This window comes from Amphibalanus amphitrite, unplaced genomic scaffold (genome assembly GCF_019059575.1).
Source record: "Amphibalanus amphitrite isolate SeventyFive unplaced genomic scaffold, NRLGWU_Aamphi_draft 000913F_arrow, whole genome shotgun sequence".
Classification (NCBI taxonomy): Eukaryota; Metazoa; Arthropoda; class Thecostraca; order Balanomorpha; family Balanidae; genus Amphibalanus; species Amphibalanus amphitrite.
This window is the reverse complement of record NW_024882407.1, coordinates 134,864-162,023: the sequence shown is the minus strand read 5'-3', so window position 1 is coordinate 162,023 and position 27,160 is coordinate 134,864. Positions and strand designations below refer to the sequence as shown.

Genomic DNA, 27,160 nt, shown 5'->3' with positions numbered 1-27,160 from the left:
GCACCGACACCGTGCATACCGGCCGCCGGGTTCTTTTGGTGTATTTATGCCGGTTCACACTTCAACTTCACAGGCTGGCCTGGCAGCCAAGCTCCTACTGGTTATCCAAGCCAGCTGCTCCTACTGGTCATCCATCTTACCAGCTGTTTCAAATTTCAATCGGCAGCCCATACGAACAACTATGCAGGCTACATTGCATGCAAGCACCGATCAGCGCCAGCTTCGGCTTATTCGCTTCCGCATCGGCACTCCCTAGTATCTCGCCCCAGTCTGCCTGTGACCTGTGCATCGCATCTCCCGGCCGGTCTCTCACTCAGCGGCCAGCGGCCATCGCAGGGATCGGCACGCAGATCAGATCCCTGCGGGGTTTCTGCCAGCCCTCCTGCCCTCCGAGCCCTCCCAGTTGGTCCTCCACCTCCGGCCTCCAGTCGGGGTGAACCCCAGTCATCCATCATCGGTCAGCCGCTCAGCCGCCGCGATGGACCGATTAGCGGCGCCGGTCTACTGCTGCGGGTTGGGGCTCAGGGATTGCCGAATCCGCCTCCGGCTGTGCGTGCTCTGTATACTTTCTCCTGCCTGCGGCAACGCCAGCTGAACGCCGGTGCGACGTGGCAGTGTGCGGGTGAAACGGCTCGGTGATTGGCCCACCGGCGCGGTGGTACACCTGTATGGCGCCACCCTCACGGGCGGAACGGTCCCGGCCCGTGGGTCGGGACGCAAGAAGGAGGTTGCGCCGCACCGAGAGGGCATTGACCACATGTTTACGACTTACGACGGCAGTGGAAAGGCGGCCCAGCCCGTGACGTGGCAGTCGTGGAGAAGGGACCGGCCAGGTAGGAGCGTCTGCAGAGAGGCGAGTCGTCGGCCGTGGGGGGGGGGGGGGGGGAGGGACTGTCGACCTGACTGGGCCGGGTTGGCCTGGGAGGCAAACAGTCAGAATGGGCGTTCATCGTGATAGACAAGAAGTGACCGGTGACGGAGAATGGAATTCATGAAAGCACCTGAGCAACATGTGTGATCCCGATGGCCTGAAAATTTGAACGATTGCGACAGACGAACATTATGTGAGTACGAGGGGACGGCAGTTTGTAGCCTGTGTTGTTGCATGTGTCAGGAAACGAGATTAAATGCAGTGCCCTATATTTCCAATTCAGCCCGAAAAGTAAAAGTTTTATGGTTTTGTATATATTATATCTGCAATTCGTACTTCTTACAAAATATATTGCACGGTGACTGGGCATAAACGGAGCTGCAGTAAACGTGTATGCCTTACTCCTTAAAACCACCATTTCTGCACATTTGAGGGACGTTATGTTGAACATAAGCTCGGCAATGCTCCAAATGAACCGAACATTGCTGTTATGGATGCAAAATATCCTTATACCCTACGACGAATTAGCGAACCTTTAAATGAGACGAGACTTCGGGCACGATCGATTATAGGGCACCTTTGATTTTGTCACATTACAGCAGGGGTGGGCAAAGTCCGGCCCGCGGGCCGGATGCGGCCCGCCAAGCTCCGGCGTCCGGCCCGTGGCCTGGATAGGCAGCCAGCATTGCAATCCGGCCCGCGAGACCTATGATTCCTAGTGTGTGTGTGCATTTTACCTAAGCAGACTTGATTTTTAGTACGGTTGTCATGGGTCAAAACTCAAAAGTCATTCGTTTGTAAGTGTAACTATAGGTATTTGTCTCTGTCATGAGCCAGTCATTGCCCGTCGTTGGTCAGTCGCGCCATAGCAACATAGCATCCATTTTAGTCATTAACAAACGAAGCTCTGGCGAGCTTAGCACTCAGGCCCCCCCCCCCCCCAGTTGCTCACAAATGCAACACCCGGCCCGCGCTCCCAAAAGTTTGCCCGCCCCTGCATTACAGGAACGAAAGTAGCTGCTGCAACAACGCTAAATTTATACGAATTCTACACTTATCGACAAAAACGCGCCCATAGGACTCAGTAAATCACGATACATAAGCGCACGGGCTTCGACGCTTTGCATTATACCGTACAAACATCCTAAAATATCCTATATACGAGCCTTCCATCATCTTCATTGTATAACATTCCCGCACTTGTAATGCGGTACGATCTCATAGCACAAAATAACAGAGCAACAACCCCAGCCCTTCCCCGTCTGTCTTCCAACCAACACTGGCCAGGGAAGTTTCGAAGATTCCTCACCGTAAGTGCAGGCCCTCAGACGACTCGCAGCTAGCTGGAGCAGCTGACCCGGAGCGTGCAGGCCCAGTCGGGCGGCGGTTTGGCGTACCCCGCCTCCTCGGCTGCCGGCTGTTCTGTGAACGGTCTGCTGAGGACCGTGTGTAGCTGACGGAGAGGCTCGAACTCGCCCCGCTCCGCCGCCTCGGCCGCCTCGTGTGCCAGCCAGTTGCGGAGGATGTACCGCGGGTTGGCGCCGGCAGCGGTGGCCCTTCGCTGGGCGTCGGACAGCCCCTGACGGTCCATCTCTGCCCGCAGGTCTGTCAGCCAGTCCGACCAGCCGTCGGCGGCGGTCAGAGACGGGAGAGCCCAGAGGCCCTCCACACGGCCGGCCTTGAGCGCCTCCAGAGACACGTCACCCAGCTGACGGAACGTCATCGTGAAGTCAGCCCGAGCCGCCAACATCAGCTCCAAGAGACGGTCGGCCAACTTCACCGCAGACGTGCTCCGGTTGAGGCCCAGCTTCCGAGACAGCAGTTCACCACGGTGAGTCTCATATTCTTGCACGTAAATCTGCAGCACGCGCTCTATGTGGCCATGCTCCTCCTCTGGTATGACGGGCATGAGCGCCTCCCAGAGTCGGCACAGGTTCCACTGACCGACGCGAGCCTGGTGGGCGAACCGGTACACTCCGTACGAGTCAGACGAGTTGGATATAAAGTTGGGGTCGTACCGGTCGAGGAACCCGAACGGCCCGTAGTCGATCGTCAGTCCCAGCAGGCTCATGTTGTCCGTATTCATCACGCCGTGGGTGAAGCCGACGCTCTCCCAGGCGGCGATGAGACGCGCGGTGCGTCGGCCCACGTCCTCCACGAGCCGGCTGTAGCGGCGACCACCCTCTCTAGCCGCCGCCTCCGTGTAGTACCGCTCACAAACAAAATCAGCCAGTAGGCGCAGACTCCCTTCATCGCCGTCAGCGGCCAGCATCTGCAGAGAGCCGAAACGGAACCAGCAGGGTGCGAGGCGGAGCAGCACGGCGGCGCGCTCCCGCCGCGGGCGACCATCGTAGAACGGGTCCCGTAGTAGAGTGTCGTCTGAGACCACCAGAGCTCCGGCGCGAGACGTCGGAACGCCTGCCGAGCGGAGGGACACGCAGGTCGGGGGAGTGGTGGTCAGAGGGTGGCTATTTTACACAGACTTCACTGTGAGTTGAATATGAATGTAAAATTTGTTATAGAAATTGAGCAAAAGTTTGATGAGAAATGAGCTTCAAAACATTGAACTGATTACGATTCTTAGAAAATTTAGTTATAATAGTAGTCATTTACAAAACTATCATTTCATATTTATGGGTTACAAACTTACAAAGCTGGTGCAAGAGATAGTAGGGGAGAGTGGGGCAAAGCGGCCACCCGGGGCAAAGCGGCCACCCATCGTTTTAGCCCTGCATAGCTGGCGTCAGTTCCAATTTATTATTTCCGATTATACTTCTATTCACGGTCGTTCGAATGAGCCAGACCGGGGTTTCAGGCCCATCACCATTGTTCTGTGAAACACGGAAAAGCATTTCTTGCCAGGTTACCAACTATGTTTACAATTTTTAAATGTTATGTTATTCCATAACCGTTTGGAATACTTATAAGCGTTCTTGTCCATGCGTTGCATGGTTATCGTACATGTATTCTACCAATTTTAATGTTTGTTATCCCACTAATAGCTAAGCTGGAATATTTTTGTCTCGGACGGTATGCGCGGGGCAAAGTGGCCGGGGCAAAGTGGCCACCCCCCAATTGGCCATAAGTTGCTTCCATCTGGATAAAAAACATTATTTATATTCAAATGTGTCGTCATGCATTCATCTTGGCCACTTTTCAGTTGCATGAGTTACCAAATAATGCAATTAAATGTTTATTTTCATGAAAATCCTTTCTTTGTTTACCTACAGGTGGAAGATGATAAAGTAAAAATTCATCCTCGCTTAACCTTGTCACCATCAAATACCCTAGTCGTACACGAGGCAACTATTTTGTTTCTCATATCGGGACTTGAGAAGACGCCGGTGGCCGCTTTGCCCCAGGGTATGGGGCAAAGTGGCCAATATGCATAGGTTTAAAGTTTTGTCAATATCTTTCATATGTGAACGCCTTTGGAAATAAAACGCAGTTGAAATAAAAGGCAACTTAATAGGGATCACATTGGTATATAAAGAATCTTTCTAAGTTTAAAAATCAAGTGTTGACATCGTGAGAAGCGTTAGGGTGGCCGCTTTGCCCCACTCTCCCCTACTTTCAAGGTTATTGGCATAAAGCAACCCACTTGTATCCTCACCTAGATGATGCATGGCCTCTGAGCAAAGAAACTCCCTTACTGAGGATCGCACAACTGCCCTGCCATCGGCGAACCGCGAGTAGGGTGTCTTGCCAGACCCCTTCAGCTGCAACTCCCATCTCTCTCCAGCCCTGGAACATTGCAAAATGTGATGTCCATTGAAGAATCAATCATGGTAAAACAACAGGCAACGCCTCTGCCAACATATATTTTCATTAACACTGTCCAACTCCAAACATCATTATAAATTCAGCATAAAACCTTACCTTACCTTACCTTACCTTAAAGTGATCGGGATATTGTAAAGGCACTAAGACCTGGAGGTCCCGCTCTCATCGAACTCATGTGTTCCGTTTTGACTCGACTCAATCAGTGTCAGGCACCAGATACTGAAGCGAAGCCCAGTGGGCGTCCAGACGGCCTTTGAATACGTTCAGCGAAGGAGAGCCAACAACCTCGGCCGGCAGCCCATTCCAGTCGTTTACCACACGAATGGCAAAAGCTGACCTCCTGACTCTGCTTGAAGCTGGGACTTTCCGGATCTTGAACTGGTGGCCTCTCGTAGAAGTGTCGGTAGCGAGCGTGAATAAACTGGTTGGATCCACATCTATGCCGCCATGGAAGATCTGGTAGGTCGCTATCATGTCGCCTCTTCTTCGCCTGTAGTATAGAGACGGCAACTTCAGAGTCCTAAGTCGGTCTTCGTAGGGCAGTTGACGGAGACTTGCTACCAGCCGAGTAGCTCTACGTTGAACTCTTTCAACGAGTTTCTGGTCAGCTCTGTTGTGCGGGCCCCATACAAGGTTGTCGTACTCCAAATGAGGTCTCACTAGGCATTTGTACAACAGTGGCACTGTTTGCTGATCGAGAAGCACGAAGGAGCGTCGTATCACCGCTAACATTTGAGTGGCTTTTCTTACAGCTGCTGAAGCATGCCTCCTGAACTTCAGGTCAGAGTCGATAAGGACACCCAAGTCCTTCTCTTCTTCGGTGGCACTAAGGAGGACATCCCTCATAGTGTACTGGTTGTCAAGTCGCCTGTGACCTAGGTGAAGGACCTTGCACTTGTGCTCATTGAACGGCATCTGCCAAGTCTCCGACCAATGAACGAGAGCATCAAGGTCAGCCTGAATCATCGCCGCATCGCCAAGTGTGGACACACTAGCGTAAAGCTTGGTGTCGTCTGCAAATAGCTTTATTGACGATCGAACCAGGTCGGGCAGGTCGTTCACAAACAGCAGGAAGAGAAGCGGACCCAAGACCGAACCCTGGGGAACGCCACTCGCTACCTGCTTCCACTCAGATAGTTGTCCGTTTACGGCCACTTGCTGACAACGATTTGACAGAAATGACTCGATCCACTTCAAGAGTTTACCTCTGACGCCGTAACAGCAGAGTTTGTTCAGCAATCGTTGATGAGGGACCGAGTCAAAGGCCTTTTGAAAGTCCAGGTATATCACATCGATACTGTGACGACCTTCAAGAGCAATACTCCAGTCGTTCAGTGTCTCAATCAACTGGGAACTGCATGAACGCTTAGGACGAAACCCATGTTGGCTGCCAGAGAGAAGCTGTGCGTCAGTCAAATGCCGATACACTTCATCCCGGATCAGTGACTCAAACACCTTACATGCAACCGAGGTCAGGCTCACCGGTCGGTAGTTGCTGGGCAGTTGCTTGTCTCCTTTTTTAAAGATGGGCACAATCCTGCCAAGTGACCAAGCGCGTGGTAACTTGCCAGTGTCGAGTGACCGCCGGTAGAGAGCAGCTAGTGGAGCGCTGATAGCCGAGCTAGTCTCCCGCAGAACGCGTGGGTGTATGTTGTCCGGTCCCGGTGCACTAGCAGGATTCAGAGTTAGTAGCTTCCTCTGTACCGCCGCTGGAGTTATCGAGATGTCGGTGAGATCCTGTGTCGGCCTGCGATCAGTGAGAACAGGTACTTCAGAGAGCTCCTCCTGCGTGAACACGGAGCCGAAGAAGTCGTTCAGGATTGTTGCCTTAACGTGGTCTCTACTCTCTAGTGTCCCAGTGTTGTTCCGGAGGTCACCCAGAGTCGGCTTCGTCTTCAATCTGGAGTTCGTATACCGCCAAAAGGCTCTGGGATTCTTCTTTAGATCTGCTGCCAGCTGAGATTCAAAGTTTTTACGCAAGCTCCTGGTGAGGCTTCTAAGGGAATTTCTGCATGCCTTGAACCTGGCCAAATCAAGTGGATCCTGCGATATTGAGTACTTCAACCACAACTGGTTCTTCTTTTTCTTCATCCTCAGTGCCTCCGTGTTCATGTAGATGTTCTTCCTGGACTTGGAACAACGAGCTGAGGGGATGCAGGCTGCCACCAGCCTTGACAGGGTATCTCTGAAGAATTCAAAGCCTTCTTCAATGTCTAGATGAGCCAGGCATCGCCAGTCCAGATTGCGGATCTTCTCGTTTAACAGGTCGAAGTTGGCCCGATTGAAATTTAACCTTACTTGGTCTGACGACGTTCGAGATGTGTAGCAGTGTACGTTGAAACGTAACACGACGTGGTCACTTTTGCCGAGACCTGGGAGATAGTTAAGACCCGACAGCATCCCCTCTTCATTGGTAAATAAAAGGTCAAGACATCTCGGAGTGTCTCCCTCTCTATACCTGGTTGGATGCAAAACGTGCTGGAAAAGCAACGAGTCCTGCACCATCGCAAGAAAATGGTGTGCAAGATGTGTAGCCGGTGCCGAGCAGAAACATTCGTGCCAGTCAATTTGCGGCATATTGAAATCCCCTGATATCAAAAGATGTGATGCTCCTGTTTCTGCTGCAGCTTGAAAGAGTAGTGCCACTTCTTCAATACTCTGTGTAGGATTCGCAGATGGACTGCGGTATACACAGCCGGCCAACAACCGATCTGTACCTTGAAGTGCGATTTGGATCCACAGGTGCTCAATGGATGAGTACCTCCCAAGTGAGATTACAGCAGCCTGGATGGCTGTTGACACATAAACACATATGCCTCGAGCTCCTTTTGCCCCTAGACCATATTCACCTGCATCAAAGCTGGTGTAGAGAGTAGAGATAAAAGTGTGAATAGTAACACAAACAACCATGTGCTTTGTGCAATCACTCCACAAAAAAATAAAGTAAACTAAAAAACAAAAACAAAAACAAAAAGAGAATAAAGATGTAATTTGAGCTGTGGTAAAGCACTGACCTGTCTGTGCATTCTCCAATGAGATGAGCTCTGCCATCACCTAGCTGACCAGCCCAGTTGCCAAACTGATGTCCACCATATCTGTGGGCCAGAGGCGTGGATCCTGGCACCTCTTTGTTCCCTGACAGAATGTCTATCAATGTTTTATCACTGGACATTGCTGGATCCAGCTGCAGTATGTTCTTGAAAACATCAGAGGAGAAACAAGCAAGGCTGGTCTCCTTCAGTGGTGTGGGAGATGCAGCAGAGAATATGGCTCCCTTGACATTAGGTCTCACAAAGTTTTCCTTCACTGGATCTATTGGGAACTTCAGGTATGTCTTCTGGGCCCACTTCAATGCTTTCATTTTGTTTTTATTCAGCCCGTTCTGCAGTCTGCAGTCTCCTGAAAATAGACATAAATGCTGGCATTAATTATAGCAAGTTTGTAATTTATCCTTAAAACCATAAAAACATAATTAAATCAAATTCATATATTTTTGGAAATATTAATCCCTTGACTTGCCCTCAACCCATTCAAAATCAACCATCATTCATAATCAGCCAAGAGAAGGCAGTTGAGACAAAGTGAGTGCAAAACAGGCATTGGTATCATGGTATACTCATTAGTAAGAAGTGTGGTAGAGACACTTGACACTAGAGACACTAGAGACACTTGATAGAGGGTTTAATTGTTGTTATATTCAGAAAGCTAAAATAGACAAGTGGATACTGCTTGAGCTTGGTTCAAAGTCAAAAGAAAGCTAAAGGTTTGTTTGAGTGCCGAGAGCTCTGCACATTTTGTTTCCGTATCTAGACCACTCACTCACCTGTTCAACTCACCTGTTGGGGGTTCCCTGCCTTCCAGAGTACAGCATAGAGGATGTGCATAGGATACGTGAGGAAGGAACCCGCGAACGTAGGGCTCGCCCGGCGGAGACACCACAAGGGGTGCTGCCAAGCCGGGAACAAGAGCCTGCATAGTGACAAACACGAATTTTGCTATAGTTTCATGATACATACAATAAGAGATCGTATACAATAATGCAAACACAAATTAGGGGAAACAGGTCAACGCAATAGCCATCACATATGATAAGAGAACAAGGCATCACCCATCGAGTCAGCCAACATGGCCTTGAACCTGCTCAGGTCGGGTTCACCTACGACCTGGTCAGGGAGTGCGTTCCAAGCGGTGATACAACGCTTGCTGAAGGACCTGGTCCTGACATCAGTTTGTGCTCGAGTGTGGCGGATTTTGAACCTGTGGCCTCTGGTACTAGACGAGGGATCAAGTTCGAACATGGTAGTGGCATCTATACAACACTTTGCGTGGAAAATCTTCCAATATTGAATCAGATCGGCACGTAGAAGTCTGCCCTGGACCGAGTACTGGTTCAGAGCCCTAAGCCGGGATTTATAATCAAGCTCTCCCATGCCTAAGATCTTTTTAGTCCAACGGCGTTGAACAGATTCGAGGAGGCGCACGTCCCCTATATACGCAGTGTGCCATACACATGAGCAGTATTCCATGATGGGTCTTACATGAGTGTTGAATAAAGTGAGCATGAAATCAGGGGATCTGCAGACAGTTGACCTTAACAAGTTTTGGGTAAGGCCAGCAGCCTTTTGCACTGTCAAAGCCACATGCTGGTGAAACTTCAGGTCAGAATCAATAAGAACCCCGAGATCAGTGTGGGATTTCACGACCTGAATCGATGTTTGGTCTAAGTGATAGGACGGGGGAGGTAGGACATGGGACCTTCTTTGAAAGCGGATGACCACACATTTTTTCAGATTTAAGTAGAGACACCAGGACTCTGCCGTGCGTTGTAGCATCGTTATGTCCTTCTGACAAGCCTGTGAATCACGACAGTAGTTAGCTGGACTGTCGTGGCGTATTGTCATGTAGATCTTCAGGTCATCTGCAAATATTTTATACTGACAGAGGAGGTTACTTGCGACATGGTTGACGAAAATAAGAAAAAGAATTGGTCCGAGGACAGAACCCTGGGGTACGCCACTCGAGACGTTGCGCTGGCTGCTTGTCTTTCCCTTTACCTGGACTGACATGCGGCGACCAACAAGAAAGTCCTCGATCCAGCGGATGAGGGGGGTATTGATCCCTAGCAAATGTAATTTGGTGAGCAGAATAGGGTGAGATACTACGTCGAAGGCCTTGGAGAAGTGAAACATGATGACGTCAACGGTGTCGCCCCTGTCAATGTGTCTGGAAACGTCATCGTAAACCAGCAGTAGTTGGTCCATGGTTGAGCGACCTGCACGAAACCCGAATTGGTGGTCAGACAAGATATTGTTGCTCTCGAGGTAGTCTGTCAGGTGACGGGCAATTATTCGCTCTAGACACTTGCATGTTACTGAGGTCAGGCTAATAGGGCGATAATTAAGGGCTTGGTACCTTGAGCCTTTTTTGAAAATTGGCACAACTACCGACGATTTCCACTGGACAGGCAAGCGGCCTTCCCTCAGCGACTGACGGAAGAGGAGTAATAATGGGTAAGTTAAAGCTGAGGCACACCTTTTTAGTAGGCAGGGGTGGATGTCGTCCGCTCCCGCCGCAGAGAAAGCATCCAGGCACTGCAGGGAGGAGAGCACGTCCTGGGCACTGACGTAGAGTGGAGGCATCTGGCTGGATACAGACTGGTGATCAGTTGGGCCGCGACGAAGGGAAGGGCTGTGCAGGGCGGGTGTGAAAACACTGGCAAATGCAGTGACGAAAGCTTCAGCCATCAACTCTGGGTCGTCTGAGAGACTCCCGTCAGGTAACTGTAGCGGGCCGACTCCGGGACAACCAACTTTCTTCCTGCGAAGGTAAGCATGAAAACGTTTGGGCTGTGTCTTAAGATCATTAAGTAGTTCAAGCTCGTAGTTGACTTGAGACTCAGTAGCAAATGATCTTAGCTGCTTGTTTGCCTTGAAAAAGTCTCTCAAGGCTACCTCTGCTGCGACAGAGCTTTTGCCAAGGCGGTGGCGGACAGACTTATACTTTGCCCAAGCTTCCTTTTTACTGTTCCTTAACCTGTGAGGTCGAGGAGGGTTAGTTTTCCATGGCAGCCTGTTTGAGATCTGCTGTGGGGCAAGGGGAACACATTCATCAACAAGGGGCATCAGGACATTCACGAAACGGGTATACGCGCCACCGATGTCAAGCGCTGTAAACTCTGCATCCCAGTCAACCTCGTATAAGGCACGCGATAGGATGTTGTATTTGCCTTTCTGCCACTTCCGGTACTTAGCAGGGGCGATCTGCGAAGGAGACGTCTCAAGGTCAAACACATAAGTGCATAGTATCGGGCAGTGGTCGCACCCGGGTAAGGGAGGGGGTACCTGAACAGATCCAACTCTGTCTGCATCTGTGGACAGGACAAGATCCAGTATATTGCCCGAACGTGGGAAAGTGGGCTCGATAACCCACTGGGTAAGCCCCAGAGACATGAATACTTCGTAGCCTTGCCTGTCAAAAGAGGAAGCGTGAGATATCGGACAAGAACTCTCCCAGGACAGCGTAGGTAAGTTGAAGTCCCCCAGAAGGACTTCCCTGTCACCACAGAAGGCCAGCAGAAAGTCATATATGTGTGCTGTGTCCTCCAAGGAGGAGGATGGTGGCCGATATACCACTGCAACATGCAGGTTAAAGTCAGGAAGGCGGACCGCTAGCACATTCTGATATGGCTTATTTACTTCATCAAACTTCACTGAGCTGTGGATGTAGAGGCACACGCCATGTTTGGGGAATCTTCCTGGTGTATCGTTCCGGACAATGTGGTAACCTGGAATGGTAATAAAACTGTCAGGCATTGAATGCAGCAGATGAGACTCAGTAATAGCAAGAAGGTGAAGTCCATGATCGACAAGGAATTCCTGAACGAATGGCACCTTCCTGGTAAGGGAGTTAACATTAGCCTGGCCAATCTTCAAAATAAAAGTAGATCCACTGGAGCCCTGGCAGGGAGCCGAGGCTACTCGTTTGCCACAGGGCGGGGCTGGTTGTTGCCAGTATAAAGTAAACTATGAACTACTGTAAAACATGTTAAGCAAACTTTTACACATAAATGTTTAATTTCCTATCAATGTGATGAATATGATCTATCAGATTCAAGTGCTGCTGTGACATAGGTACCAATGGCACATGCCAATGCCACATATCAATACACAGTCATTGGGGAGGATATAGGTACTGCATATCAAATTCAATATTTAAAAAACAATACATTCACAATGCACAATATCATCCCACGTGTACACATGTAATAACAAATCAATCACACAGGGGTGTCGTTTTGTATAGGCCTGGTAGGGCCCGAGCCCTACCAATGTTTCTTTGGGCCCTACCAATGTTCCCTGAGCCCTACCAATATTTTGTCAGTTATCACTTGACAAAAAAGGAAAACAAAATAATAAGCAATTAAGCGCATATACCAACATCTGAGTTTCTAACCACGGTAAGCACATGAAACTGGAAATGAGGTGTCGTGTCATGAGCTCAAGTCCTTGGTGGATACCATCCTTCTATTTTAGCAAGCAGATCTTTCCGACTATCGTAATGTTTCGAGATTTCGTTAGTTGTCGAGCCCTTCACTCATTGTGCAGGCCTTCAAAGTCTTCCCTGGGCCCAACCTGGGCCCTTTCAGCACAATCATCTCTTTTAGTCGGCCTGGTCGGCCTGGGCCTCTCAGAATGGCGTGTATTCCGCTGGCTCCATGTGCCTTTATACCTGCAAGTGCACGTTTTGTGCATTGGGTCCGGTGAGGGCGTAGATTTATACGATTTTTTCATTTTTAGATTTTAGTTTGTCTTGTCAGTGACCAAAGTGGAAAGATAAGTGGCCGAAATCCGATGAGAAAGGCAGATTTTGGGGTACCCTACCTTTTGGGGTAGTCATAAAGCAGGCGTCACACTGCGTCACACTTCCGTGTTAACGGCCGGAGGTCCGGTGACGGGCTGTGGCCTTGAAGTTGAGACGGCCGCCGGTTTATTACGTCACAAACGTACTATCGATGCAGAGTTTTCTATCGATGTGAGAGCTTTGATTTACGGAGCGGGGAGATGAAAATGACCAGCGCACAGCGGACGAAGGGAGAGGAAAGGATAAAAAAACTTGGTCACAGCAGCGGACTCGCTTCGAATCCGAAGGTCCCGGGTTCGAATCCCACCATGGCGTTGCCTCAGCGGCCACTTTATCGTACTTTTTAAGTTTTAGAGGGTTGGGATCGGCAGTGCTGAGGGTGCTAGAGCTCACTGACTCGACTCCAATGCAGAGGTCCTGGGTTCGAGTCCCACCACGGCGTTACTTAAAGGGACCCTCCCACCTTAACATTAGATTTGAGTTGAGATAGCCAAAATGGGGTCCCTGGCTCACAATTACCGGTTTCGGCACTCACAACATCGAGAAATGCCTTAAATCGGAAATATTGAATTTCAAAATTGCAGCATTTTGATTCAGAGGGGCTAATGCTTAGGAATACCCCTCTGAATGTGTGACGTCAGCGCAAATATCTAACGATTTTTAAATGTTTGACTAAAACGTTTTGTAGCACGCGGTGGTATATGCTATTTGCGCGCAACATCTGCCGCAAACGCCGCACTTCTAAAATAAAGTCGCTAGAAACAGCGGAGATCCAAAAAAAGTAAACAAAAGTAAAAGTCTAATATCTTGAAAACCAGTGAATATTTTTCGGTGAAATTTGGTAGATATTCGTTTTCGCTCTTTCTGAACCGCGTGACATCACTTTCATGCCAATTCATAAACTTTTTTGAAGGTGGGAGGGTCCCTTTAAGCGGCCACTTTATCGTACTTTTTTTAGTTTTAGAGGGTTGGGATCGGCAGTGCTGAGGGTGCTAGAGCTTAATTCGACTCCAATGCAGAGGTCCTGGGTTCGAATCCCACCATTGCATTAACTCAGCGGCCGACTGTATCGTACTTTTCTAGTTTTAGAGGGTTCCGCAGTGCTGAGGGTGCTAAAGCTCACTGATTTAACTCCAATGTAGAGGTCCTTGGCTCGAATCCCACCATGGCATTGACTCAAAGACCGATTTTATCGTACTTTTTAGTTCTAGAGAGCTGGGATCAACAGTGCTAAGAGTGCTAAAGTTGACTGACTCAGCTCGAATGCAGAGGTCCCAGGTTCAAATCCCGCCACGGCGTTGGCTCAGCAGCTGAATTCCGCGTACTTTTTCTAGTTTTACGGGGTTTGGATAGGCAGTGCGAAGGGTGCTAGAGCTCGCTGAATCAACTCAAATGCAGAGGTCTCGGGTTTTAATCCCACCATAGGTAGAGAGTTGGTCAACTGTCTCTCATTTCGAACCCAGGACCTCTGCATTGGAGTCGAATTAGTGAGCTCTAGCACCCTTCGCACTGCCTATCCAAACCCCGTAAAACTAGAAAGAGTACGCTAAAGTCAGCTGCTGAGCCAACGCCATGGCGTGATTCGAACCCAGGACCTCTGCATTGGAGTCGAGTCAGTGAGCTCTAGCACCCTCAGCACTGCCGATCCCAATCCTATAAAACTAAAGAAGTACGATAAAGTGGCCGCTTCGGTAACGCCGTGGTGGGACTCGAACCCAGGACCTCTGCATTGGAGTCGAGTCAGTGAGCTCTAGCACCTTCCTCAGCACTGCCGATCCCAGCCCTCTTAAACTTAAAAAGTACGATAAAGTGGCCGCTGAGGCAACGCCATGGTGGGATTCGAACCCGGGACCTCGGCATTGGAGTCGAGTCAGTAAGCTCTAGCACCCTCAGCACTGCCGATCCCAATCCTATAAAACTAAAAAAGTACCTACGATAAAGTGGCCGCTTAGGTAACGCCGTGGTGGGATTCGAACCCAGGATCTCTGACACGCACACACCCAAAAAAGTTCGGCATGGTGGGATTCGAACCGGTGACCTTCGGATTCGAAGCGAGTCCGCTGCTGTGACCAAGTTTTTTATCCTTTCCTCTCCCTGCGTCCGCTGTGCGCTGGTCATTTTCATCTCCCCGCTCCGTAAATCAAAGCTCTCACATCGATAGAAAACTCTGCATCGATAGTACGTTTGTGACGTAATAAACCGGCGGCCGTCTCAAGGCCACAGCCCGTCACCGGACCTCCGGCCGTTAACACGGAAGTGTGACGCCTGCTTTATGACTACCCCTTTTGGTACCCCCCGTCATGTATGGTCTTCGCCGCCTTTGGGCCCTACCAATCATTTTCGGAAAACGACACCCCTGCAATCACACAAATAATGTCCCTATTTGATAATTGAATATCAATATCGAATTCAAGACATAGATTGAGATTGAATTGGCCTATACCAAAAAGTTAAAGTAAGGGTCACATGTAGTGATCTGTAAAATGATTATCCACATGACCAATTTTTCAGGAGCCTTATATTTTGCTCGAATTTCAAGCTCACTTGAAAAAATGATTTATCAAGCTGATGAAGATTAATTGAGTTTTGATACAGCTCTCTCAGATGATCTGTCTTTCGGTTTTTGTGTTTTAGAGCACATCTTTCCTGCAGAGGGTTCTTCAATCCTCCTAATTTTGATGCCGTGTGAAGCTGCCCTAGCTTTCAAACGAAACAGCTGCGGCTTATTTGTATATCTTTTGAGCTACCATATGCTTCCACTTTTACCTGTAATTGCCTAGGTATAAAGTGATTTCCTTTTCAAAGGGATTTTCAATCCCGTGCTTTTCAATTGGTAATCGGGTAATCTGGGCCCTGTTTCACCGGTGATAGGGTCTGTTCCCGTCGCTCCTCCCAAAAAATCTCGGATGAGGTTGGATGAGCTTGGAGGAGAGCCGTTTCAGAGGAGCCACGGGAACATTTTAGCGAGGAAATCAGCTGTTTGCGGGCTGTAACGGTCGGCGATTTATGGCGCGCAAACATAAATCAAGAGATAATAATCGCTTTCTAATAAAATAACCTTAGGTTAATATCAAACATTACTATTTAAAGATATCCAATCGTCATCAATCACTAAAATCATTTCCACTTCCCTCAAATCTCATTTATAAACAATTTACATTTGTATTACGTGCGCCAAATATGTCTACGCAAGAGCCTCCTCCAAAAAAACAACTTTCGTTTGGGATGAGGGAGGAGGCAAATAGTGGTGGTGAAATGTGAAATCAAGATGAGCTTGGAGGAGCTTGGAGGAGCGACGGGAACGATTTTTTGAAACGAGAGGAGGTTAGAGGAGCTTGGAGGAGGTTAGAGGAGCGACGGGAACAAACCCATAGCAGCACGCTGCTTTTACACGTGTCAAATTGGGTTTCCATGGAAACATCAACAGGCCCATTGCTCCAACACTACCACAAGTGTGACGTCAGCTCGCGCAGGCAGCGTGGTAGCAGCCTTATAGGTTTCTTATCAGTGCTGCCAGATTTGGAGGATTTCCGCAAATCTGGAGGATTTTGAACTCTATTTGCGGACAAATTTCGCTTTTGGAGGATTTTTGAATCTGGAGGAAAATCTGGAGGATTTGTCGCCCGATGATTATATTCAATTTCATGGAAAAATATAACACATTCAAGACTAAAAAGGCATTTTCCTGCCCAGCGTCACTATACCCGTTAGGATATATCACGTCCTTTATCACCGTGAGACTGCAGAATGTCTCAGTCTGTAGCTATATCTACGAGGGTACCAAACTACTGGCGGATCTAAGGGGGACATTTGGGGCAAATGCCCCCGGTTCCCCTGCAGCGCCCGAAATCGACGAAAATGATCGTTTCTTTTTGAAGGATAAAACGAAAACTAAACAACTTTTATAAGAAAAAGTATCTTTTAAACTGCACAGCAGTGCGAAAGGATTCGAAATCCGATGGTTTTTAGAATTTGGTGAATTTTTTTTTTGGGGGGGGTAGAGCCCCCCGCAGCGTCCAAGACCGCCTTGCTATATCTACCAATAGGATTTGGAGGAATCTGGAGGATTTTTGTAACTGATCTGGAGGATTACAGCATTCCCCATCTGGCAGCACTGTTTCTTATAGGTATCTTGGTAGCAGCGTCCCGTGAAACACCGCCCTGAAGGAACTGGGAGTGTAATCTTTACTATAATCTTTCAATTTTGCTATTTTCTTGTTAGAGGCTGAGGAATAAAGATGAGGAATTGATCCCAAGGAATTAACACTCTGACTCCCTATAAGTATGCAAGATATTAACCCGGTTTACAAATTACATAGCATATTTGACGAGGCTCTAGCTCGTTAATTTGGCGATAATCTCGTTGCAGTGGTCTTCAAATATTTTTGTAAATTGTTAAGCACCATTGGCATCTTTTGCAACATCACGGACGGAGATATAAGCTTGCAACAAACCCTATGTAAACGCGTCTATTATCTTGTCGCTTGGCTGCAAACGGAGCCCAACACGAGTACTGTAAAGGGAGCATGGGAAAATGCAATTATTGTGATTTCATTTCTCAAATGTTAAAACATACCTTAATAATGTCTTGTGGATGCTTAGAAAATTGCTATGTATGCTCTCTTTCTGATATAAGCTCTGATCAAGTCATCTTAATGAATCAATGGAATGATAAAATTCTATCATTCATTACCTATCATCAAATCATAAAATCACCTTTTTGCAGTTTTGTCATTACCCAAAAACTTAAATCACTTAAATTAGTGTACAAATATTAAGCTCTTAAATAGCAATAAAACTGCCCACTCCTATCCTAATCTTAGAGGGCAAAGTTTCGTGGGGCGTCAAAACGCCCTGATAAAATGCTACAAAGTTAATGAATTTTGTCTCTAAAATCACACCAGTTATTCTCACACGCCATATTTTATCCAAGGAAATTGCCAATATGACCACCTACCCTTAAAAGAACAGGTTGGTAAAATATAAGCAGAAAAGTCAAAACCTTACCGAACCTAATCTAACCTCACCTAACCTTGTCTGGCTCAGGGGGTGGTTGAGTGTTACCTACTTATAAATGTTTTTTTGGAAAATACTGTATCAATTTCTATCAATGTGTTGTGTCACTTTTCAAGCTTGTAAGGATTTCTTCTTTCCTTTTCTGACCTTATTTGGATAATTCCTGTAGTTCTTGCTTTTTACAGGGTGTTATAAGCTTGTATAAATGTATAGCCTTAAGCCTTATGCCTTGCTTATGACCAACCCCTTTCCAGTAGGTCAAAATATCTATCTAGATTCTAGACTACATGTCTGATTGCTCTCCTGTTCAACTCACCTGATGTGATTAAATGTGATTGACCCTTGGATTGGCCCTCAGTTTCCTTTTTGTTTCAGTATTTCACCATGCTGTGTGGCCAGTGTGAAGTTGCTAAAACTGCTGATGATGAGCCCATTTCCCCATCAACTGGTGAGTGTTAAATAGTAAAAAGCAAGTGTTTCAAACAAGCTTTGAAGTCATTTACTTATCATATAAACATTTTTCATTGTGTATGTATGGGCTTATTTTTGATTGCATGGTAAACATAGATTATGATAAGCATAACAAATGATTGGATAGAGGCTAGGATAAATGGATCAATAAATGAAGAACTGAATGTACTTTTTAACTGAATTGAATTGGTTAATTTAATATTGATTAAATGAATGCATATTGGTTGGTCTTAATGAATGAATGAATGAATGAATGAATGAATGAATGAATGAATGAATGAATGAATGAATGAATGAATGAATGAATGAATAATTGAAGCTGAATCTGAGAAAAAGAACCTGGATGTCTTCAAATTTGGGCTCATTTCACGTCTGAAAGATCCAGCCAGTGACCGAGGCAAGGCACCTGGCATCCCTGGAAGCTGGGAAGTGCTGGAAAAGGGGGCCAAGCGCTTATGTCGAGTCAGTAAAAACCTGGGATGCGGAGCCGTGGAAATTTCAGACGGCTCCGGCTCCGGAGAAAAAATCGGCTCCGGCTACGGGTGAAGTGTCATGGCGGCTCCGGCTCCGGCTCCGAGTAAAATGATCCGGCTCCGGCGGCTCCGGCTCCGGCTTCTACCCAGTACATCCCCTATGCGATCAATTAAATACGGGTGGAAGAAAAAAGGCAATGGGATTGGTACACGTTGCTTCTGTATTTGTATAACAAGGCTATTTTGAATACCACATTGTTTTACGCCTTGTACCGAACCGAACTAAAAACCGAACTAGGTGAATAATTGTTTCCTGTTCTACTGTTATCTATGTTTCCTATTAAGAAAAGGAGCCGGAGTCACCCTTTTTTTGACGGCTCCGGCTCCGGCTCCGGCTCCGGGCTATATTGTTTCACGGCTCCGGCTCCGGCTCCGGGCAAAATATGCCGACTCCGGCGGCTCCGTCTCCGGCTCCGGCTCCGGCTCCGCATCCCTGGTAAAAACTAAAACACATCAAGGTGTGCTTTAACCTTTTCTGCTAAATGGCCGACCGCTGAGTCGAGGTCGGCTCTGAAAGCAATAATTTCGCGGGCTGCGTGTCGCGTGATCGACATGGCCGCACCCAGTCCCAGTCCCAGTCCTTTTTCATAATCTCGTCTGGCCGACTGGATGCAGTAGGTGAAAGGGCTACTGAATCCTCAGACTGGCTGGTCATATTTCTCAGGACAGTTGTAAGCTGGCTCCGTGGCCGCCCGTGGGCCTCACAAGGCTCGCAGGCGGTGCGCAAATCTATTCTTGCGGTGCCCGCACCCGCTGAGACGCGACGCTACAGGAGAGTGGGGTGGGCGTCCAAAAATAACCGCCTGCCCCTCCCAGACAACCGGCCGACTCCCGTAAGAAGTCCTGGCCGAACTCAGCAAAACAACATTCCGACTCTCGCAAATTCGTAACGCTCACCAGCCCAGCACCCACTTATCATATCGGCTGCCATTTTCCCTTTCAACCACGGGCGGCGAAATTGAGGAGTCGGCCGGACCGGACTCATCAAAACAGGGGAGGGAATGCCGACCTGAGCCAGGGGAGCCGGCACCGGTGGGGTGCCGGGGCTGGTGTTACCTGGGCAAACCCAGACCCGCCCATTACATGCTGAAGGGCCTGTTGTCATGCTCGGGGAGGGAACATCATTTTCGATAAATATCAACTTTTGTGCTAGAAATCGGACATGGCGTGCCAGAAAGGAAAAAGATCGACTTTTATTTTTGTAACGCTATTATTGGCCAGGCCGACATCTTACCTGTCCTGGCGTTGTCTTTTTCGTGACCCCCTTATTCAGCTATATCGATATCACTGACTTACTATTCACCCCTCGTCTCCGCCGTACAGTGGTGCTGCCGGAGCGTCCCGGCGGCCACGTGCCCCTGCACGACCTCAGCCACGCCTCCATCACTATGGACATGCTGCACCGGCTGTGGCAGGACGAGCTGCTCTGTGACGTCACCGTGCGCGTGCAGGAGCGACGGTGGCGCGCTCACCGCGCACTGCTGGCCGCCAGCTCGCCGTACTTTAGGTGAGGGGTGGTGTGCGGAGAACATTGGTGTTTCATCGTTGTGATTCAATGTTCAGCTCCTAGGAGATGGGGGGAAAGAGGGGTCCGTTAGCTGCTGCAAGAGGGATCGGTAACTGCCGTAGATCAGGTATAAGACTTGGGCAGCTGAGAGGAGAACTCAGAATCATCGATCTCCATTTCGAGATTCTTTTTGCAGGCTTCATTTCGGCGAAGATGATGTCTTGTGTCAGCATTTGATCGGTGTTTTTTTTTTCTTTCAGAACCATGTTCACAAGTGACTACATAGAGAAGGAAGAAGCAGAGATACAGCTAAACGGATTTGAAAGTGATGTATTTGACTCCGTTCTCAAATACATGTACACAGGCTACATTGAGGTGAGTTCAGCCAACATGCAGAGTTGCTCTGGCTTGTCTTAGGCATATTGTAACCTGGGATTGGCGCGTATCTGATGAACAGTACGTCGTTATAGCGACACGAGTGGGCAGCTCTGGCTGGCACTCTATTCATACTTCGTAGTCAGCTTTCTAACTGGCAGCGCTCCAATACTAATAGCCAAGATTACTGCTAATAGCAACTATCTACAAATACCTCTCCTCCTCCCTGACCCCCCCCCCTCCCCCCCCCCTCCCCGGGCAGCTCTCCGGCGACTCTGTAGCCGCCGTGCTGGACGCCACCGAGCACCTGCAGCTCTCCGCGCTGCGCCACCACTGTCTGCAATACCTCGGGGACGCCGCCGCCGCCGACACCGCCACCGCAGTGACCGTGTGGCGGCTGGCGCGTCTCCATCGGGCCGCCGACCTGGAGCGGCGCGCGCTGAGGCTCATCTGTGACTGTTTCTCGGTGGCGGCGAGGGACCCCGACTTCCTGGTGCTCTCTGAGCGGGAGATGGCGGACCTGCTGACCGCCAGCTATGTAAACGCCAAAGAAGATCAGATTCTATATGTACGTTCACTTTGGGAGAGGAGCGTGAATGCTGTGGACTGGAGCCATTTTTTTACAGGAAGTGCAGGCATACCTCAAAAGCCCTGTTATGGCCTGGAATTCGCAGTTATGCTGATTTTTATTGCAATTCCGTTCCTTATTTATTTATTTATTTATTTATTTATTTATTTATTCAAATAAATCGCCAACAGGCTCATGGCCCATTAACAGGCGAAGTCATACCACAACATAAAATACACACACAAGGTAAACACTAAGCACTCATTCGCAATTAGATGACACTTAAAAATACAGAGATCCATGAAAGAGATCCATTAAATAATAGGATATAATATAAAAGTACACAGTAAGAATAAAATTAAATTAAAAGAAAAAAAAACAATAAGAATAGGAAAAGTACAAATAAACTTTAAAATATCTAAGACACGGTTCTCAAAGGCATGTTCCTGCAGTGGACCACGACAAATGATTTAAAAGAGATAAAGGTACCCGACGTGAAATCCACCTGAGGATTCCTGGCGATAAAATCATTTGCCTGGGCCGCCAGCCTTGTAAAAGTTCCTGTCTTTACCGTCGAGACTCGAGCAAACGGCACATTAAACAACTGGACGTTCCGTGTTGGACGACTTGGTACATGTAGTGCGTACGAGGCTAATAAAAAAGACGAGTCCTGATTTAATGCCAAAATTCTGACCTACTTTTTTACATATTTCCACTCATAAGTAATTTGCCTCTTAATGATATAACAAATTAAAAATCCACCCCTGAAACAACCATTATAAAACTGTCCATTCATCTGGCAGCGTATTTTGGCCACATTCCTAGCTGTCAGATCAGCGTGCTCAAAATACCGCGGTCGTTGTTATTGTTGATGTTCGTGTTCCCGGTCAGGCGCTATGTCGCTGGACGGAGGCGGACGCCGCCGGCCGGCAGCCCGCCTTCCGCCGGCTGCTGCGGTGCCTCAGTGTCACACAGCTGGATCCCTTCAAACTGAGGACGGCTACCGAGATACACGAATGCCTCCAGGACCCAGGTGAGGCCGGGTCAGTGGGGAAGGCTTAGCCGAGATCAGTGTGTTTTGACCTGTGCTTCAGTGCTTTACAAATCTAGTACGGCATAGACCCCTTTAAACATAGACCCTGTTTAAAGGGGTCTATGAGTACGGACATTTTGTGTTCTAGGTCTACTGCAGAAGTTATATGGAAATATTTCTCCTCAACCTTCCTGTTTTGCCTGTCTTTTCGTCATGCTGATTAGCTACACCACACTTCATACCCATGCCCTTCTTTCTCCCGACGTTAAATGTTGGCGTTCCCGCTATCTCCCTGACAGAGGTTCGCAGCTTCCTCGAGTCGCGCCAGCCGGAGCCGCCCAGTGTACGGGACGACTCTCCCACGGAGGGAGGGGGCGACGTTCTACCCACGGCACCCGTACAACGGTGTACCGACAGTCTTGAGGTGAGCACTCCGCTGTTCTGATAGTCGGAGGAAGGATATATGACTGTCAGAATTGGGAAGGTATTCGCAGTTATAATGATAGTTGAAGTTACAACCTAAACCTCTTGTCTCTTAGTGCATAGTTTTTTTTTTCGTTGATTAGGGTCGCTTATCGGTAAAACCAGATCATCGTGACAGTTTTAACTCTGCTCTTTTTTGTGATCCGCTTATCTGTTTTGATATTACAATAATAAAACTGCAACATGCAAAGAATGTACTATTTACTCTCTGTAGTGCAACTGTTTCTTAAATTCCCACTCGCTCTCCTTCTGTCTGGATGAATGACCTTGTAGTCGGCGCGCCCTAAAGCCCCAATAAACAAACAACAGCTCCCCTCCCGTCCCCCCGCAGGTGGTGCTGGCTATCGGCGGCGCCACGTGCGCCGGGTTCTCGTCGGGTGTCGAGTGTCTGGCGCGCGGCTACGACTCGTGGAAGTACTCCGTGCCGCGGGCGGTGAGCGCTGTCTCCGGAGATGTGATCGACACAGAGCCCATGGCTCGGCTCGAGGAGATGCGCTCGTTCGCCGCCGCCGCCGCCGATGATGATTCCATCTACGTGATCGGTAAGAAAGGAGAGGGGACTGGGGGGATATAGGAGACGTAGCAGGGAATTTTGTATGTGACTTCCCTCTCTAGACCGCCTCTCTGACCTGACCTCCGTCCCACAGGCGGTCTCCGTGACCTGACCTCGCTCACCTCCTGTGAGCGATACTCGGTCCGTGACAACCAGTTCTCGCGTCTGCCGGACCTGCCGGGCCGTCTGCACGGCGCCGCCGCCTGCGTGGCAGGCGGTCAGCTCCTGCTCCTCGGCGGCAGCCTGGACGGCACGGTCACCTCGCGCGTCTGGACCTACTGCTCTGAGCAGCGCGCCTGGCGAGAGCGTGCCTCCATGCCAGTAGCTCGCAGCCACCACTGCGCGGCTGTGCTGAGAGGTCATGTGTACGCCGTCGGAGGGATTGACGCGGGCGGCGCGTACCTAAGCGCCGTCTGTCGGTATGATCCGGATAATGACCGTTGGACGGTGGCCCCGCCGTGCGGGTCGCCACGCGCGTACGCGGCCTGCGCTGTGGTCGGTGATCAGCTGTACCTAATCGGAGGCCACAGCGGCCGGCAGTGGCTGAAGACGGTCAGAAGGTGAGGAAATGAGCCGGGAGTCGGGGGGGGGGGGAAGGCTGTGGGAGGAGGATGCTTTGAGGATTCGTTTGTTATATGTTTAAATAGTTTTTCATTATTGATAGGTGCTTCATCTTCATCTTCATCTTCATCTTCGTGTTATCGGGGCAAGAGGCACGATGTCCTGTAGGGCCCGTTCTCGCCGATTTCCATAACTCCACTTAGTACTCAGTCTGTTACAGTGCTTCTATATTATAATGTCTAATGTCTATATTTGATTAGTCTTAAGTTTTCCTTTCTATTAACTTTGAATGCAAGTGTAATAGGAAGTCATGTGTGCAACTATGCATCTCTTCTCTGTTCCGCTGGTCGCAATGACAACCCTCCCCTCTGCGCATCCCCAGGTTCAGTCCGCTGGAGAACCAATGGCACGGGCTCGGCGCCATGCCGGAGACCCTGGGCCAGCTGGCGGCCACCGTGTGCGACAACCGCATCTACTGCGTGGGCGGGTTCAGCGGCTGCGACTACCGGCGCACCGTGCACAAGTACAACCCGCGCACGGACCGCTGGCACTCGGAGCTGAGCCTGCACATCGCGCGCTGGGCACTGGCCGCCGCCACCGTCCGCGTGCCCGTCACCCGCGGCAGCGACGTCTGACGTCACACGCCGAGGGAGAGGTGACGTCACACACCGATTGAAAGGTGATGTGGGTGGGGATCATGACCAACGGGTGCTGGGAGACAGATGTTTCTAAGGAGAGAGTTTTGGGTGGCTTTCACCCCAGTATGTGAGATGGGGCCTTTTTTATTGATAACCCTTCCCCAGGCCGTTTGTAGCTTAAAAGTCTTTTTTTCCTTAAAATGGGATAACACCATGGATCATAGACTTCTATAGTTTTTTTTCCTCCTCCGTCATGTGTCATGCGCTTTTCACCTCATTCTGATCCGGCTCCGCCTTCCTCGCTCTGTGAAGCCGGTCTGAAGAAATAAGCACCAATACGGGCAGTTATTAAAAAGGAAAGATTAAAGGAGACGAAAAAGTATTAGTATACTCCACGGTATACTCACAGACGATGAATATCGAAATGTCATGATGGAAACGGACACATGCATACAAGTATGAGAAAGTTTTCTCTCTTTCTCCTCCATTTGTGTGCCTTGTGCTTTCGGCCTTCGGATACCGCTCCGCTCTCTCCTCGCTCACTTTGTCCGGTCCAAAGAAGATGTTACCAAGGATGGCATTTATTATAAAAGGAGGGAACTCAGAACACGGATAAGTAATATGAAAGGGGAAGGTACGAAGAGACGAATAAGTATTGAATTAATAAACATGGTCGAACAGTTAAATCAGAACGGAGAGAAACACATCTCGCTACCATATCCACCCACACATGACGTACGCGCTCTCAGACATTTATCACCACTCACCGCTCTGCAACATCCCTCACCTCACCTCACCTCACCTCACCTCACCTCACCTCATCTCACCTCACCTCACCTCACCTTACCTCACACTCTCCACGACTTTCTCCTAACTGAAGTGTACGTATGCCGTGTGCACCCGTGTCCGTCTCCCACGCACGGGGACGTTACTGATAATGCCTAGTGGTGTTGATAGTGGTCGGCCGGATGGGTTGCGCCCGCTCCTCGATCGCCTGAGTCTCTCTTGGGCTGAGTCTCTTTCGTGCCGTATTTGCTGAGTACATCATAATATTCCTCCTCTCCTCCGTCGACGGCAGGGTTCCCCGGAGTGGTGCCTGCGCGGCCCTCCGCCTTCGTGCCGGAGGTCCTCTGTGTGGATTTCCCATGAGTCTGTGTAGCGGGGCTCGGCTGCAAGATATTTTATTTGTTGAGATTTGCGAGGCTGGTCAGTCACTGGGGCACATAGGCTGCTACACTGTACGGTGATGGGTCATTGGGTTATGGGCATTCAAAGAGGATAATTTACTCAGGTTGACTGCCCGAGGCTCTCTCTCAACTCGGTTGGGACCCCCATTAAACATATTTTAACCCTCGCCCATGTAGGGGGGGGGGGTTGGTGCAACCCCCCCCCCCCCTGAGGTTTTTCGGAAATAGTGCAAAAACGGCGGCGCGCAGCGCCGCCAAATTTTGGGTACCTTATGGGGCAAACCTTGCGCATCTTTTGATAAAAAAAAAAATTGACCGGGTCATGTCAGGTCACGGAGTTATGACGTCACAAAGGGAACAGCCTCCGGCCGGATTTTCACAAACTGAGTGCCAACGCCCGAGGTTTCCTGCCGGTGGTACGGACATCGGTTGATGGATCGTGATGAAACTTCCCATGCATGTTGGGGCAAGTATTGGCTATCATATGGTATAAGAAACTTGACCGGGTCAGGTCAGGTCACGGAGCTATGACGTCACAAGAGGAACAGCGTCCGGTACTATTTTTGAAAAGCGCCCGAACCACTATTTTGCTAATTCTTGTCACCTCGATGGGAATATGCAGCAATATTAGCTTCTATAGGGAGCAAATGGACCTCCCAAATCCAAAAATACAATCAGATTTCAAAAATTTAAATTTTGATTTTTCGAATTTCTGCCGCCGACTGTGACCTTGCCGACTTCCGGCGCTCCCAACGCGCCATGTTTAGAGCTAGGGAAACGAAATACATACCAAACGATAGAGAATTGATCAAGGAACACGATAGTGAAGGTTTTAAGTCGATATCTCCCACCGTTTTGCCGCAATCGCCACGGAAAGTTGAAAAAGTCTATTTTCCCGAAAAATTTGACCTTTGACCGGTCAAAAGTAGGTCAACTGTTGACCTAGGACCAAAAAATATACCACCAATCGCGAGATCTCGGCGAGAGCAATCCGTTGGTCTTTTCCGCTAAGCTCTACGACGCTCCGTTTTCAAACGCCAAGGGGGGGGGGTCGCACCAACCCCCCCCCCCCCCTGCATGGGCGAAGGTGGCAGATCGCCGTTTACGGGCGAGGGTTAAGGTGTGATATCCGAAAACACTTGACATCACGGCAACTGCACGGAGGCGGATAACTCCCACTGTATATAACACATTCATGCTTCCACACGATCATCCTTCACCCATGCGCTCATTCACGTCCCTTGCATACAGATAAAATGTCAGATTTCCAGTCTGATCCCTCCCTATTTTCCTAACTTCCCCAGTGGTGTACAGAAGCTCGTTAAATGTAAGCATACTAAATGTTTAAGTTTAAAGCCATGACATTGTCGAACAAGATCCTACTTGAAATGACTAATGCGCGCCGATGGCTACGTGGCTGCCAACGACATGGCCAGTGTCGGTTGGCAGCACTCACGTGTTCCGCACGCGTGGTATTTAATGTTACCTGGTCGGCCCCGGAACTCAAGCCGGTTCCCCGCGCCCTCATGGCGTTCCCCGCGCCCTCATGGCGTTCCCCGCGCCCTCATGGCGTCCCCCGCGCCCTCATGGCGTTCCCCGCGCCCTCATGGCGTTCCCCGCGCCCTCATGGCGTTCCCCGCGCCCTCATGGCGTTCCCCGCGCCCTCATGGCGTTCCCCGCGCCCTCATGGCGTCCCCAGCGCCCTCATGGCGTTCCCCGCG

General features: G+C 49.3%; 2 protein-coding genes across 6 annotated transcripts; one reads left to right on the top strand and one right to left on the bottom strand.

Moving 5' to 3' along the window:
• Nucleotides 1–1,665: 1,665 nt before the first annotated feature.
• On the bottom strand, nt 1,666–12,573 carry LOC122367995 (protein adenylyltransferase SelO-like). Of its 5 annotated transcripts, XM_043341576.1 has the most exons (6): nt 12,475–12,491; nt 11,350–11,438; nt 8,491–8,508; nt 7,669–8,053; nt 4,485–4,615; nt 1,666–3,289 (listed from the first exon to the last, which is right to left on the bottom strand). In XM_043341576.1, exons 4-6 carry the CDS (start codon nt 8,013–8,015, stop codon nt 2,211–2,213), a joined length of 1,557 nt encoding a protein of 518 aa, XP_043197511.1. In that variant the 5' UTR covers nt 8,016–8,053; nt 8,491–8,508; nt 11,350–11,438; nt 12,475–12,491; the 3' UTR covers nt 1,666–2,210. The 5 variants fall into 5 exon arrangements, with proteins under 5 accessions (XP_043197511.1, XP_043197509.1, XP_043197513.1 ...); XM_043341574.1 differs by lacking the exons at nt 8,491–8,508; nt 11,350–11,438; nt 12,475–12,491 and adding an exon at nt 12,535–12,573; XM_043341578.1 differs by lacking the exons at nt 8,491–8,508; nt 11,350–11,438 and having other exon boundaries at nt 12,383–12,520.
• On the top strand, nt 2,612–25,750 carry LOC122367994 (kelch-like protein 20). The gene is made up of 10 exons (XM_043341572.1): nt 2,612–2,702; nt 17,906–17,978; nt 19,858–20,041; nt 20,302–20,416; nt 20,679–20,984; nt 21,876–22,017; nt 22,317–22,441; nt 22,832–23,042; nt 23,148–23,613; nt 23,997–25,750. Exons 2-10 carry the CDS (start codon nt 17,915–17,917, stop codon nt 24,247–24,249), a joined length of 1,866 nt encoding a protein of 621 aa, XP_043197507.1. The 5' UTR covers nt 2,612–2,702; nt 17,906–17,914; the 3' UTR covers nt 24,250–25,750.
• The last annotated feature ends 1,410 nt before the right edge of the window (nt 25,751–27,160 follow it).